The sequence below is a fragment of the Myripristis murdjan genome, chromosome 14 (genome assembly GCF_902150065.1).
Source record: "Myripristis murdjan chromosome 14, fMyrMur1.1, whole genome shotgun sequence".
NCBI classification, from domain to species: Eukaryota; Metazoa; Chordata; class Actinopteri; order Holocentriformes; family Holocentridae; genus Myripristis; species Myripristis murdjan.
Genome location: NC_043993.1, coordinates 1816229 through 1829291, shown reverse-complemented (window position 1 = coordinate 1829291; position 13063 = coordinate 1816229). Strand labels below are relative to the sequence as shown.

Sequence of the window (13063 nt, the reverse complement as noted above, 5' to 3'; positions counted from 1 at the left end):
GAGTAGGAGTACAACAGACAGAAAAATACTGATGTACTATAGCTCAAAGTTAGACAATGTTGAAATTGGACACCCCACTTGCGTCAGACATGTCGCCGCCATAGGCAAAGCAGTGCAAAAAAACATCCCACATCACAATGAGCAACCACACCATTGTGCACACAGCACATGGAGTGAAAGCATTTCTTGACTCCAATGCATTCACATTGTCAGCCAACCTGATCTCACAGAAATCCGTGAAATGAGCACGACCTCTTAACAACGCATTGCGTGCTCCTGGCACATAACCTGTTATAATTATGTGTGGCCACCACAGAAACAGCGTCCACTGAAAGTCAATTAGGATCCGTGTCGTATGGCCACCACGCAAACGCTGTCCACTGAAAGTCAATTTCACGTGGGTGGTAGTTCATAGATCCCGGAAGTGCAAATTTAATCAAAATAAAATAATAAAATAAAAAATAAAAAATCGCCAGTTTTCTAGACTAGGCCTACCATATTGACCCGCATAAAAGACGACCCTGATTTTAAGATGACCCCTCTTTTTCAAGACCATTTTTTGGAAAATAGGCTACTTTTTATATGGACAAAATCTTGTTTGAATAAAAAAGCCACCGGCCTGCATCAGGCGGGTCGGCCGCGGCACCGGCTGGTGATAAAATCAGTCAAACTTCTTTAAGGGGGTATGTAATGGCCAAATTTATTTAGAATATTGATGTTAGTCATATACACAGTCATACTTTTCAATTTGGACCATTTCAAAGCTTTTTTTCCCCATAAAATACTAAATGTTTCATATTTCAGATTTTCCCATTAACTTAATATGGCCACCTGAGACACTTTTAAAGGCTTACAGTGCAGCAACAAAAAATGGCACAGACATGGGGTCAACATTTTTGGAAAGCTCTTGACCTCTACTATCATGTCCGATGGCAAACCAATAGGGGGGCGCCACCGACTAGTGTCAAAACATGGAAAAAACATGATTTCACTATCTTAAGAAAAAAAAAATTAAAATCTGACCATTCAGGCGTTCTTCCCACACCCAAAAACTTTGATTAAGATTGCAAAATTAGTGATCACCACTTCATATAATAGACATAACATGTTAGAACTACAAAAGCTATGGCGCAGGACAGCTCTGTGTGTTGCAACTCTGCACGAATTGTAGTTCTGGTACCCCTCTTCCGGGTTAGGATAAACATTGTGAATTTAGGTTTAAAAACCATACATACGGTAGTTTTTCAACAGCAAAAGCATAACCTTAACATGTAGCCTATGTTTATACCACGAGTAAAGATGTGTTATGAAAATATATATATATATATATATAGACTATATAAATCTTTAGTGCTATTTTTGACGTGTTTCCACGGTTTTTCCACCCGCTCTGTTTCGCTGACTGAAAGGGTTGTGTTCAATGGCGTAACATATCAGCACATTATCAACTTTCATGCACTTTATTAGATTTTATTGACTTTATTGATGAAAGCTGTCAATTCAGACACGTCGCTGATAAACACTAGGATTATGGGTAATGTAGTGCTTCTCCGTGATATGACATCGCAAATAAAACGTGTTTTCTTAAAATAAAGTTGATATTATACGGGACTTGTGGACACATGCCATCGTTACACATCCTCATAGCTCGTGGTAAGTCTGCCTTGGGTGGTTACAACGTTATGGCTAATAATCAGACCTTTTTTCAGAATACCGATTAAATTTGCACTTCCGGGATCTATGAACCACCACCCACGGCGTGACGTCTTTGAAGCCGAGAAGCCGGGAGTCACCAGGTAGCATGAAGCGCGTTGCCTTGGTAACGCCGGTGTTTTTCAGATTAAAATAAAATTTCGTTCATTGATTTCAAAATGGCTTAAAATGTGATTTTTGTGGACTAGAAAAATATGAAAATGATGACATTATAAACTATACAGTGGCGGTTCTGCCTATGTGCCGCCCTAGGCGAAATTACTGGCTTGCGCCCTTCCATGTTAGATACTAGCCTACTCCTACCGGCCATGGCACCAGGCGGGCCGACCGCGGCACTGACCGCTCACCTGTCAGATCCCGCAGACCTGACCGGGTGGGCGCGGTACCAGCCGGTGCCGCGGCCGACCCGCCTGATGCAGGCCGGTGGCTTTTTTATTCAAACAAGATTTTGTCCATATAAAAAGTAGCCTATTTTCCAAAAAATGGTCTTGAAAAAGAGGGGTCATCTTAAAATCAGGGTCGTCTTTTATGCGGGTCAATATGGTAGGCCTAGTCTAGAAAACTGGCGATTTTTTATTTTTTATTTTATTATTTTATTTTGATTATATTTGCACTTCCGGGATCTATGAACTACCACCCACGTGAAATTGACTTTCAGTGGACAGCGTTTGCGTGGTGGCCATACGATACGGATCCTAATTGACTTTCAGTGGACGCTGTTTCTGTGGTGGCCACACATAATTATAACAGGTTATGTGCCAGGAGCACGCAATGCGTTGTTAAGAGGTCGTGCTCATTTCACGGATTTCTGTGAGATCAGGTTGTGTCAGCACACAGGATCCACGGCTTGCAACATCTTCTTAACAAACCTCACATCCACTTCACCAGCGAAGGGGCTAATATGGCAACACATATGGACACTGAGCAAGATCACGATTGTGCGGCAGAGACTGATAAGGAAATGCAGTTACATCCCACCCTACACAAAGAACCACTTAAAGATGCTCAGATGACACTGTACTGCGACGGTCACAGTCATCACTCTCCCACTGGCGGGTTAGTGACGTCGTATGCTGTTGTGGAGGAAACAGCAGCTGGTTTAGAGACGAGACAGGCACATTTAATTCCGCAACCAGCATCAGCTCAAATGGCAGAATTGGTTGCGCTAACAGAAGCATGTAAATTAGCACAAGGGAAAACTGCCACTATTTACACTGATTCGGCCTATGCAGTTCAAGCAGTACACGTGGACATGTGTCATTGGAGAAGGAAAGGTTTTGTGACTTCAGACGGCACCCCTGTTAAACATTTGAATCAGCTCATGGATCTTTATTATGCTCTGCTAGAACCAAATCAGGTTGCCATAGTTAAGTGCAGAGGACACCAAAAGGGGGATGGCAAAGTGGCTAGAGGCAACAATGCGGCAGACATGGCAGCAAAAGATGTAGCTGGGTACAATGTGCATAAACAGATGTCTCAAAAGAAAACTGATGATAAACCACATAGGGACCTATGTGTACAGAATATCAAGGAGCTGCAAAAGGCAGCTGCTCCAGCTGAAAAGCAAGCATGGCTGGAAAAGGGAGCCACAAAAGACTGTACAGGGCTCTGGAGAAACCATGAGGGCAAAATAGTAGCTCCAGCGGGACTACTGAACTTGTTATGCCAAGAGGCACACAGCAGAGCGCACTGCGCTAGTTCTAGAGTAACAGCCCTCATCTCGCAACATTGGTGGCATCCTCACTTGAAGGACATTGCCAAATATTTTGTACAGTCATGTGAGATATGCAATCACTTCAATCCAAAGGTTTCACTGAAAGCAGGTCTGGGGACCTTTCCTGTGCCTGATGCTCCCTGGAAAGAGATAGTGATTGATTTTACTGATATGGGAGCGGAGCACAGGACCGAGGGCAAGAGATATCTTCTTGTCTGTGTTGATCCTTTCTCTAGGTGGGTTGAGGCCACACCCACCAGGACTGAGAAGGGGAAGGAAGTGATTAAATGGTTGACGAGAGAAATAATACCCAGATTTGGAGTACCTGAGCTGATCAGGTCTGATAATGGTCCTTGTTTCACTGGTGAAGAGTTGAGAGAAGTGGAAAGGCGGTTTGGGATTAAACACAAGTTTGGTGCAGTTTATCATGCGGCCTCTCAAGGGCTGGTGGAAAGGGCAAACAGAACTATTAAAGAAGGATTGGCTAAAGTCTGCGCAGACACCAAATTAACATGGGTTGAGGCCCTACCCATTGTGCTATTCAGCTTGAGGTCGACTCCAAATGCGACCATGAATGTCAGCCCGCATGAGATTTTGACAGGAAGAAAGATGCCCTGTCCGTTCACCACTGCACCAACCGACACACCGCCTGTGCTGTTACAATATGAGAATCTGGGTGAATATGTGAAACAGCTGAACAATACGGTGATGAGTATCTCTCAACAGGTGACCGCAATACTCTCCAAGGAACAGGACCAGGAAACCTCACCAGTGGAGGTTGGAGACTGGGTGCTCAGAAAGGTCAACAAGCTGAACTGGTCCTCTCCGAGATGGAAGGGACCGTATAAGGTGGCTGAGGTCACATCACACTGTGTGAAGGTCTGGCTGACAGACGACAGACTGAGTAACTGGATCCACAAGACCCATTGTGCACTGACAAAAGACCCGAATGACAGAACACTGACTGAGGTTCGGACTGACTTACTAACCTTGCCGACTGACACTGACCCGTGACCCTGACTGGGGCACACTTAGATAGTAAGGCACTGACAATGACTACACTGGAAATGAGACCATACCATCGAGTGGACAGGCACATGTCAAGGGAGTTATCCAGGAGAACTCCTCTCTGGAGACTGGGTTGTGGCACCAGGGTAGCTGTAGCTATTTTGGTGACACTAACGTTGATGATAGTTCTGCCTGTTTTGGTGTGGGAAATCCTAACTTCCAAGTCCCACACAGCTAAGCAAAACCACACTGACCCTGAATTGATCTATCCTACCACCACACCACGCCACCTGACAAAAAGATCTGTAAGCGGTAGAAGCCACCTGATTAACCTGCAATTTGTTGAAAACCAAGATGGGGTCATAACTTTTGATTTGTGTGCTGTCATCACGTGTGGCCCTAATGAACAAGCACATGGGTGGTCTGAAAAATACATATGCAGTGATGGTACCAGGAACCAGGGCCATCACGATGGTGAATATTATCTGGGTCGCCCCTACTGTGGTGTTGGTTGGGATCTTGTTGTGGTGAATACTGGCCCGCTAGACTGGGGCTACCAACTGGACAACCCATTAAAATCACGATTGGCACTGATTAAGGGTACCCCACGATACCCCTGTAATGACAAATCTTGCAACCCATTGATCCTCACACTGAAAAAACCACAACTGTCAGACACAAACCACTACGTCCTTGGGGCTTACGAAACTGGAACTGATCCCTTAGGCTATTTTATGATAACTGTGACAGCACAACAACCTCCTGAAATGAGCAATACTACTAAATTGGTTGCTGACGGCATCATGGCCAAAGATGTTGCTAACCTCTCTGTAACAGATGTATTGGAGATTGAAACGGGTTTCACTGAGAAAAATTATTGGCTGGACTGGGTAGAGAACGCAGCCAGAATGGCCACTAGAGAAGACTGTGTAGTGTGCTCAACTCCTAGACCAACTTTGTTAACTGTTCCATCACCATTTTCTGAAAATGAGACCTTCTGCATGATGCACTTACACACCACTGAAAATCCCACAGAAGCATGCAAACATCTGGAGACAACGTACCCGTTGTCCCCACCAAAGGCGATCCCACCAATATTTACACCTGTCAGAAACAATCACACCTGTCTCACTAAATTCGACATATCTGGTCTGAATGTAGGCGACATACCAGAGGATTGGTGCACAACTACCATTAATGTTACCGACTGGCCAAATGCAACCACACTGACTTACTCTCGTTCAGATGTTTATTGGTATTGTGGTGGGAATCGCCTAAGGAATACACTTCCTTCTAGCTGGACAGGAACATGCACCATACTATCCTTGATTGCACCCATTACATTGATAAAAATTGCAGCAGCTGAACTTGTTTCTCATTATGACAAATTTCACTATGATTTCCAGCCTGTCGCCAAATCACACCTGCACAAAAGAGCTGCATTCGACCTTTACCACAATTCTCCCATATACATTGACGCAATTGGGATCCCACGGGGTGTGCCTGATGAATATAAATTAGTGGACCAGGTTGCAGCAGGCTTTGAATCCTCGTTATTCTGGTGGGTCACTATAAATAAGAATGTTGACAGGATAAATTTCATACATTTCAATGTGCAACGGCTGAGCAATATGACACGAGATGCTATCTTTGGTCTGCATGAACAATTGGCTGCTACTTCATTAATGACTTACCAAAACCGATTGGCCCTTGATTTTCTCTTAGCTGAAAAAGGAGGTGTGTGCGCTATGTTCTCTCATGACTGTTGCATCTTCATTCCAAACAATACAGCACCAGACGGCTCTGTAACTCGGGCTCTTTCTGGCTTAAAGACCATGGCAGACGAATTGGTAGCACACTCAGGGATAACAAATCCTTTAACTGATTGGCTTGATCATTCATTTGGAAGATGGAAAACTGTGATAGTTTCTGTATTGACGTCTTTGATCTTTACCGTTACAGTACTCGCGCTATGCGGATGCTGTTGCATACCATGCATCAGACAGCTCTGTCTGAAATGCATCACTATGGCAATTAATGATAAATTTCCTGTACCACCTCCTTATCAATTAATTCAATACCATGGCGACACGATTCCGGTGGTCTCCCTCCCTGAGCCCGGGGAGGACGAGACTGAAGTGGACCTGGAAAAAGACGACTACGACACCCAAGAAGAGCGTTTTTTGTATCCCTGAACCCCATATAGTCACATGATTCTGCTACTGCTAATACATAACCATATATTTACTCGCATACATATAGGGGCGTGAGACTCATAGGTTTTCATAGAAATGTTTAGTGTTTTCCATAAACTGTGCAAGATGAATTACTGCTGATAGATGCTAATCATACTTACACATAGCCAGCTTACACATATCCGCTGACATATAGGTTGCTAGGAAGGTAGATACATATGCTTCTGCTTAAGATTTATATTATGGGTTTTTTTTTGTTGATGAGATAAGAATATACCAAAAGGGGGCATTAAAACCCTCAATTGTGTTGATTGTGTTGCTTATTTAGGCTGGGAATCACTGGCAGTTTGGGGGGCTGACTGGTTGGTTTTCCGCCTAAAGCGGTACCACAGTACAGAATAACATTTTTACCTAGTTTGATTGACATAATAAAATTATGTCAAAAGGGGGATTGTTATAATTGGCCTTATAGTTCATGTCTCTTGCAGTATTCAATGCATGTTAAAGTTCAATGCTTCTTGTATTATTCAGAACAGCTTGGCTATTAGCAGAAGGTAAACAAAGCTGGAACCAGACATATTTTCTCTATCTTATTTGTTAGGTCTATTGCATTAGATACACGCCCAATCAACATACATACACATAGCATCACACATTCCGAGATCAAGGCATGGACAGTGGTTGGCCTGTCCATGTCCAGTAACTGGCCAATTACTCTCGGTTGCGTTTAAAGTCCAACCTATGTACGGGGCAGGCCCAAGCCCAAGAACATAAATATGTATCATTTCCTGATATCGACACTCATTCTGACTGAGATCCTGCGAGAGCTCTGTCACACTGAGACCAGCGCTGCCTTGCTTTACATGTGACCAAATAAATATTATATCTGAGAGCTGAAGATTGACTCCGGTCTGTCCTTGGGCATTCAACAAAAGAATCGGGTCCTAACAGTTCAGTGCAAGGTTTTATTTTGTTTTTTTTTTTTTTTTGTATGAGACATTGCATTTCTGTGTTTGCGAAAACAAAACATCACAATACTGCTACTTCCCTTGGCCTAGTTGTAGCCTATTTTTCTTTTCACCTATGACAAGTGTGGCTTGTTTAAGCATGATAATACTCAGCAAGTCCACCAACCCACATAAGAAGTTTGTTCCTACTAGGGATGCACCTGAATCCAAATCCATATTCGGCAAATAACGTTTAATGGGTTTGTGATGTTACCCCTCCAGACATATCAGCTTTTGTTATTTCCCATGATCTTTGCAATTTGGGCTTATTTGAGAGGAATGCCAGTGTTTCAGCTGGCCTAGCCAGCCAGTATTTTACTTTAAAGCAGCTTAAATCGAGATGTTATATAACTACATGAATAACGAATGGAGCTGCACCAAAAGTATAGACACGAACAGTCACGCTGCACAAATACCCTCCAACATATAAGGTCGCCTTATAACAGAGTGGCTAAAGTTAGGCTTTTTCGCTCTCTATGGTACGTCACCTGACTTACAGACACACCAGACTGGCATTATTTACCGAACCACTAGAGGTCGCTTGTAATAATAATAGCTTGTAAAAACATCCTTTGGGGTCATATTTTGGACTCTTTCATAATAAACAATGTCATCTATTTCAGCATTAAAGAAAATGCATCTGAGGTCCAGTTAGAGTCTCTGCATTGTTCACATTTTCTTGTAATTTCTGTAATGTTGAAGGTCCTCTCCAACATTCAGACATATCGAGGCCTCTGGCCTCATACTATGTTTCCAGTAATACAGTGCAGTAATTGTTGGTTCACTAATAATAGCAAACTTCTGAAATGCAGAAGAAATATTTCAGCCATGAATATAGATAATAGTTTGCAAAATATCTAAACCAAAAATCATTGTGCATTTACTCTGAAACAGTTTAAACACAACACACTAGTCGCAGATAAAATTCAAATAATACAAATACAAATAAAGAAAACTAACAACAACAACAACAACAACAACAACAACAACAACAATAATAATAATAATAATAAAGTATTATAATAAAAATGAAGATTATGCCCCTTGTACCTTTTTATATATTGAATGCTTGTTATATATAGTAGTATAACTGAAAGTCATTCTGGATAAAAATGCCATTATTTTCGTAAACTCTGGGATACAATCTGAATTTATTTGGAATTATAAATTAAGAAATATTAATATATCTCATTTTTGCATGCCATAGCACATCGGAACAATTATGTTGACACTGAAAAAAAAAATCAAATCAGTATTAGACTAAATTAGTCTCATATTTAGTGTTACAATCTTGTTCTTCCAACAAGGTGAAATAAATAAATAAATAAACCCTGCCATTGTGATGAGGAAATTCCATTTTTTTCCAATGCTAATCAATTTGTTTCCAGAATTGTCTTGACTCAAGTGTCATTTTCCTGATCCTAGTGGCTGTTCTGCCTTATTCTGCCTGGTTCCAACAGATTTGTACTTGTTCCTGGAAAAAAAAGAAAGAAAGAAAGAAAGAAAAACAAAACAAAACAAAACAAAACAAACAAACAAAAAAACAAGTTAAACTATACTGGAAACAAGTGGGATAATCTTGTCCCACTGTTTCATTTTTTACCTTTTTGAAGAAGGACAAGGTAATTTAATATGTAACTAATTAACTTAAGATTACATTTTTGCAGTTAAGAAACCATGTTTGCAAAGAGTAGCTAATTTGCAGATTAGAAAAATCAACCGCACTGACCCCTGCACAGCTTGTATGTGGCTTGCAGACTGACTGCAGGCAAAATATGATTGATTTTCAAGATCAGACCAAATCCACACTCCATTGCAGAAAAGATCCAACACCAATTTGTGTTCCTTGTTTATATGTGACAAACAACCTTGGTCCTTTGCCTGTGGAGAGAATACCATTGCTTTATACAGAAATGGTAAAACAAACAAACAAACAAACAAATAAAAAAAAAAACATTGTATCTATCTATCTATCTATCTATCTATCTATCTATATATACACACTACGCTAAGACTGACATCAATTGTAAAGATTTATTTGGGAGCAGTTTGAGTAGGCTCATATATTGTGTCTACTTAAAATAAGTTAGCAAGTTAAACAACATCAACCAGTGTTGAAATCTTTTCAGATACTTGGTTATTTGAGTAAAGTATGAGTTGGTTTGATATTAGACTGCAAATACATCCCATCACATCAGTTATCTATGCAAGACTATCCAGACCAAACCCTAACCCCATGCTGAAGCAGGGGAAAACAGCATTTACAAACTATCTGCCGAGACCTTCTGACTGTCCGTCAAACTCAGAAAACTTAAGGTCACATATAATCTGAATTGTTTTGCAGTCTTTCTGTGAAAGTCTAGCTCATCAGACCCCGACTCAGGGGGGATTTGTTTGCCCTTAAACTTTGTGCAAAGTGTCAGAAAACAAGGCTGCGGTGGAAATTCTCCATTCCCTCTGTGTCAGGCTGGATAATTGGCTTTCAATCACACTCCCTCTCCTCAGCGCAGAGGCTCAGCTGCTCTGGCAGGCTCTGATTTTCATGTCGCACCTCCCCACGTCTGCTGGAGAAGAGACAGATTGAGATTATATATGGGGAACTCAATGTGTTTGGATAATCTGATGTTTTAAAAATTATTGCTAAGTTACGCAGCTTGCCTCACATACAATCTCTAATCCAGTAGCCTATGCACTAATATGTAAGAATGTTGGTTTGGCTTGAAAGTTGGAGGGGACATAACTGTCATCTTCCAGAATCACATGGTGATGATACAGTGATTTTGGGAAACTGTGATGCACAATTCAGCTGTATAAACTGATCAACTCCACAGTGGCTGGAGTCACTCTTGTTGTTGCTGTCTGTTTCCAACAGGACAGGGTGTTGCTCTCATTGTAATGAGTATGAACTGGCCCAGATTAAAGCTACACCAATTTATTTCTGACCACTAGAGGATGTTGAGAGCTAAGAGTCAGTGGTGCATCTTGATTCCCAGTAGATTGCTTGTACAAAACCTAAGTTAAAGTCCCCCTCCAATTATTGATTAAAGCCCTAAAAATCATGTATCTTCAAAAATATTATTAATTCCATTTTTTTTCCATGAAAAAAAAAAAACTTAAAATGACTTAAATATAATGTCACACTTTTCCTTCATTCAGTATTCACAGGAATATGAATATACAAGTTGTCTCTGCCCACCTCCCTGCCTGCCCACACATCAGCTAGTAACTTGTATTTTATTCGATAATCTATCCATCTCATTTTTATTTTAATCGAATCTCTTAGTTACACCAATATTGTCTAATTATTATTATTGTCACTAATAAGCCATTTTGAAGTTGGTTGATTTTTTGATTTTTTTGTTCTGAGTTTTTGAAAAACTCAAGCGAGGGGCACCCTGGTAGCCCACCGGATAAGAGTGCATACCACTTGTTAAGGCTGAGCCCTGATGGCAGCGTCCTGGGTTTGAATCCGACCTCAGGGCCTTTTCTGCATGTCATGCCCTCGCTCTCCCCTGCCTTTCCTGTCTCTCTCTACTGTGACTGTGAAATAAAGCAGTAATGACCAAAAAACAAAACAAAACAAAACAAACAAACAAACAAACAAAAAACTAAAGAAAAAAAAAGTCAAGCAACCACCAGGACTTGGAGCAGCAGGGATACTCTAACAAAGCTCTTGTTGGATTAACTGGATTATTTTGTCTCTGACCTCCAATCTGAAAATGAAGCATACTTTCAGCTACCAGGTAAAGTGCTTTGAATGGACTTCTGTCGCTGCAGTCACTGCAGGAGTGATCTGAAATGTGAATATTTTTACCTGCAGAACATGCAGTTTCAGAGATGCTTTGAATGTGGTTAAAACAGCGATGGGGTGAAGAGGAGGGCAGAGGAGGAACTTATTCTCAGGTGCTACAGAAATTAGAAAGCTCAAGGCAGGCAATAACAGGCTTGCAATGTCTGTAATATTGCTTAATGAACACTAAAATGTGGAGTGACAACCAGATTTAGCTCTAATGTGAACAGAGCTGTACTGTTTTAGAATTTTTTTTCGGGATGGCTGGTGGGGATCTTTCCTTCATTGTTTTATTGCTGTTGCCTTAGTCTTTCCTCTTCACTCTGTTAATGTGAAGTGCTCTGTAACTGTGTTTTGAAAAGTGCTATACAAAGAGTTTATTATACACAGAAACACGTGACTCATAGCTTTCTCTTCTTAATACTGCTGTGTCATCTGCATGCTCTTGTCATGTTGTTGATGTTAACTAGTCTTTTTGTCACTGTGACTCTCTCTCGCCTCTCTGTCTGTGTCTCTTCTCAAGCAGATGTTGTTCAGTCTGGCCAAGATCGTCTCCTCAAAATAAATCCTCTGGGAATGATTGCTGCCCAGAGCTTTTAGATTTCTCTCCCCTGTCACTTTTTGTTGTAGTTTATTATTATTATTACTATTACTTTAATCATCTCCCTGACCGATGGCGCTAAAACACACTTTCCCTTAATGTTAATCCCATAATCATTTCATCTGACATCTTGCGAGCTCAAATAGCTTTTAGCCAGCAGTGATTTATTCACAGCTGAAGCAATATTGCTCTTCAGCTTGGCCCATTTCCCCAAGTCTCCTGAGACGTCATATAACGCTCAGCTTGTCCCACCAGCAGCTCTGAGAGAACTTTGGATACACCGAGTGAGAGACCACTTTGCATGTTATTGCCTCTCAGAGACATTTGCCTCATGATTTAAAGCCTGAATAGTGACATGAAAAATGTGTTAATGTTTCAGCACTACATCATCTGCCATTTTAAAAGTCAATCAGTGGGCACATCCACAGAGGAGAGATACCTGCAGGCCTTTGAACTTTCACTCTTCCATGGAAGAATCTTCATTGGTCTAAAACATCATTTGTTTGTTTATTTGTTTGTTCAATCAAGGTTTTTTTTTTATTATTAACTTTTATTTGCACATATCAAGAACAGGTATGCAAAATGTAGTAATATGCAATACCTGGAAATCATGACATTTTAAATCTCATCTATCTACATTTCCCTTTATAATATATAAAATAGCTATAGGCTATAAAATACTAAAAAAACTATATAAAATAACATGTGAAATCACAAGTGAAATAAATCACATGTGGTTTTGGAACACATGTGATCTACAACTACATGTGTTTTAATTATTTCACATGTGAAAAAACAAAATGAAAAACATGTGTTCCAAAATCATGCACACACACATGCACACACACACACGCACGCACACACGCACGCACGCACGCACGCACGTACGCGCGCGCGCACACACACACACACACACACACACACACACACACAAAGAAGACTGAGCTGCACTCCCTTCTCTGGGGAGCAGCTCGGCTCCCACGATGGACGGGGTCCCTTCTCCATCATTCATCATCATCATCATCAGCATCATCA

At 41.1% G+C, this 13063-nt stretch overlaps 1 protein-coding gene across 1 annotated transcript; it reads left to right on the top strand.

The window, feature by feature from the left end:
* Positions 1–4473: 4473 nt before the first annotated feature.
* Positions 4474–6630, top strand: LOC115372097 (uncharacterized). Its single transcript, XM_030069822.1, has 2 exons — positions 4474–6401; positions 6528–6630. Exons 1-2 carry the CDS (start codon positions 4480–4482, stop codon positions 6628–6630), a joined length of 2025 nt encoding a protein of 674 aa, XP_029925682.1. The 5' UTR covers positions 4474–4479.
* Positions 6631–13063: the final 6433 nt, after the last annotated feature.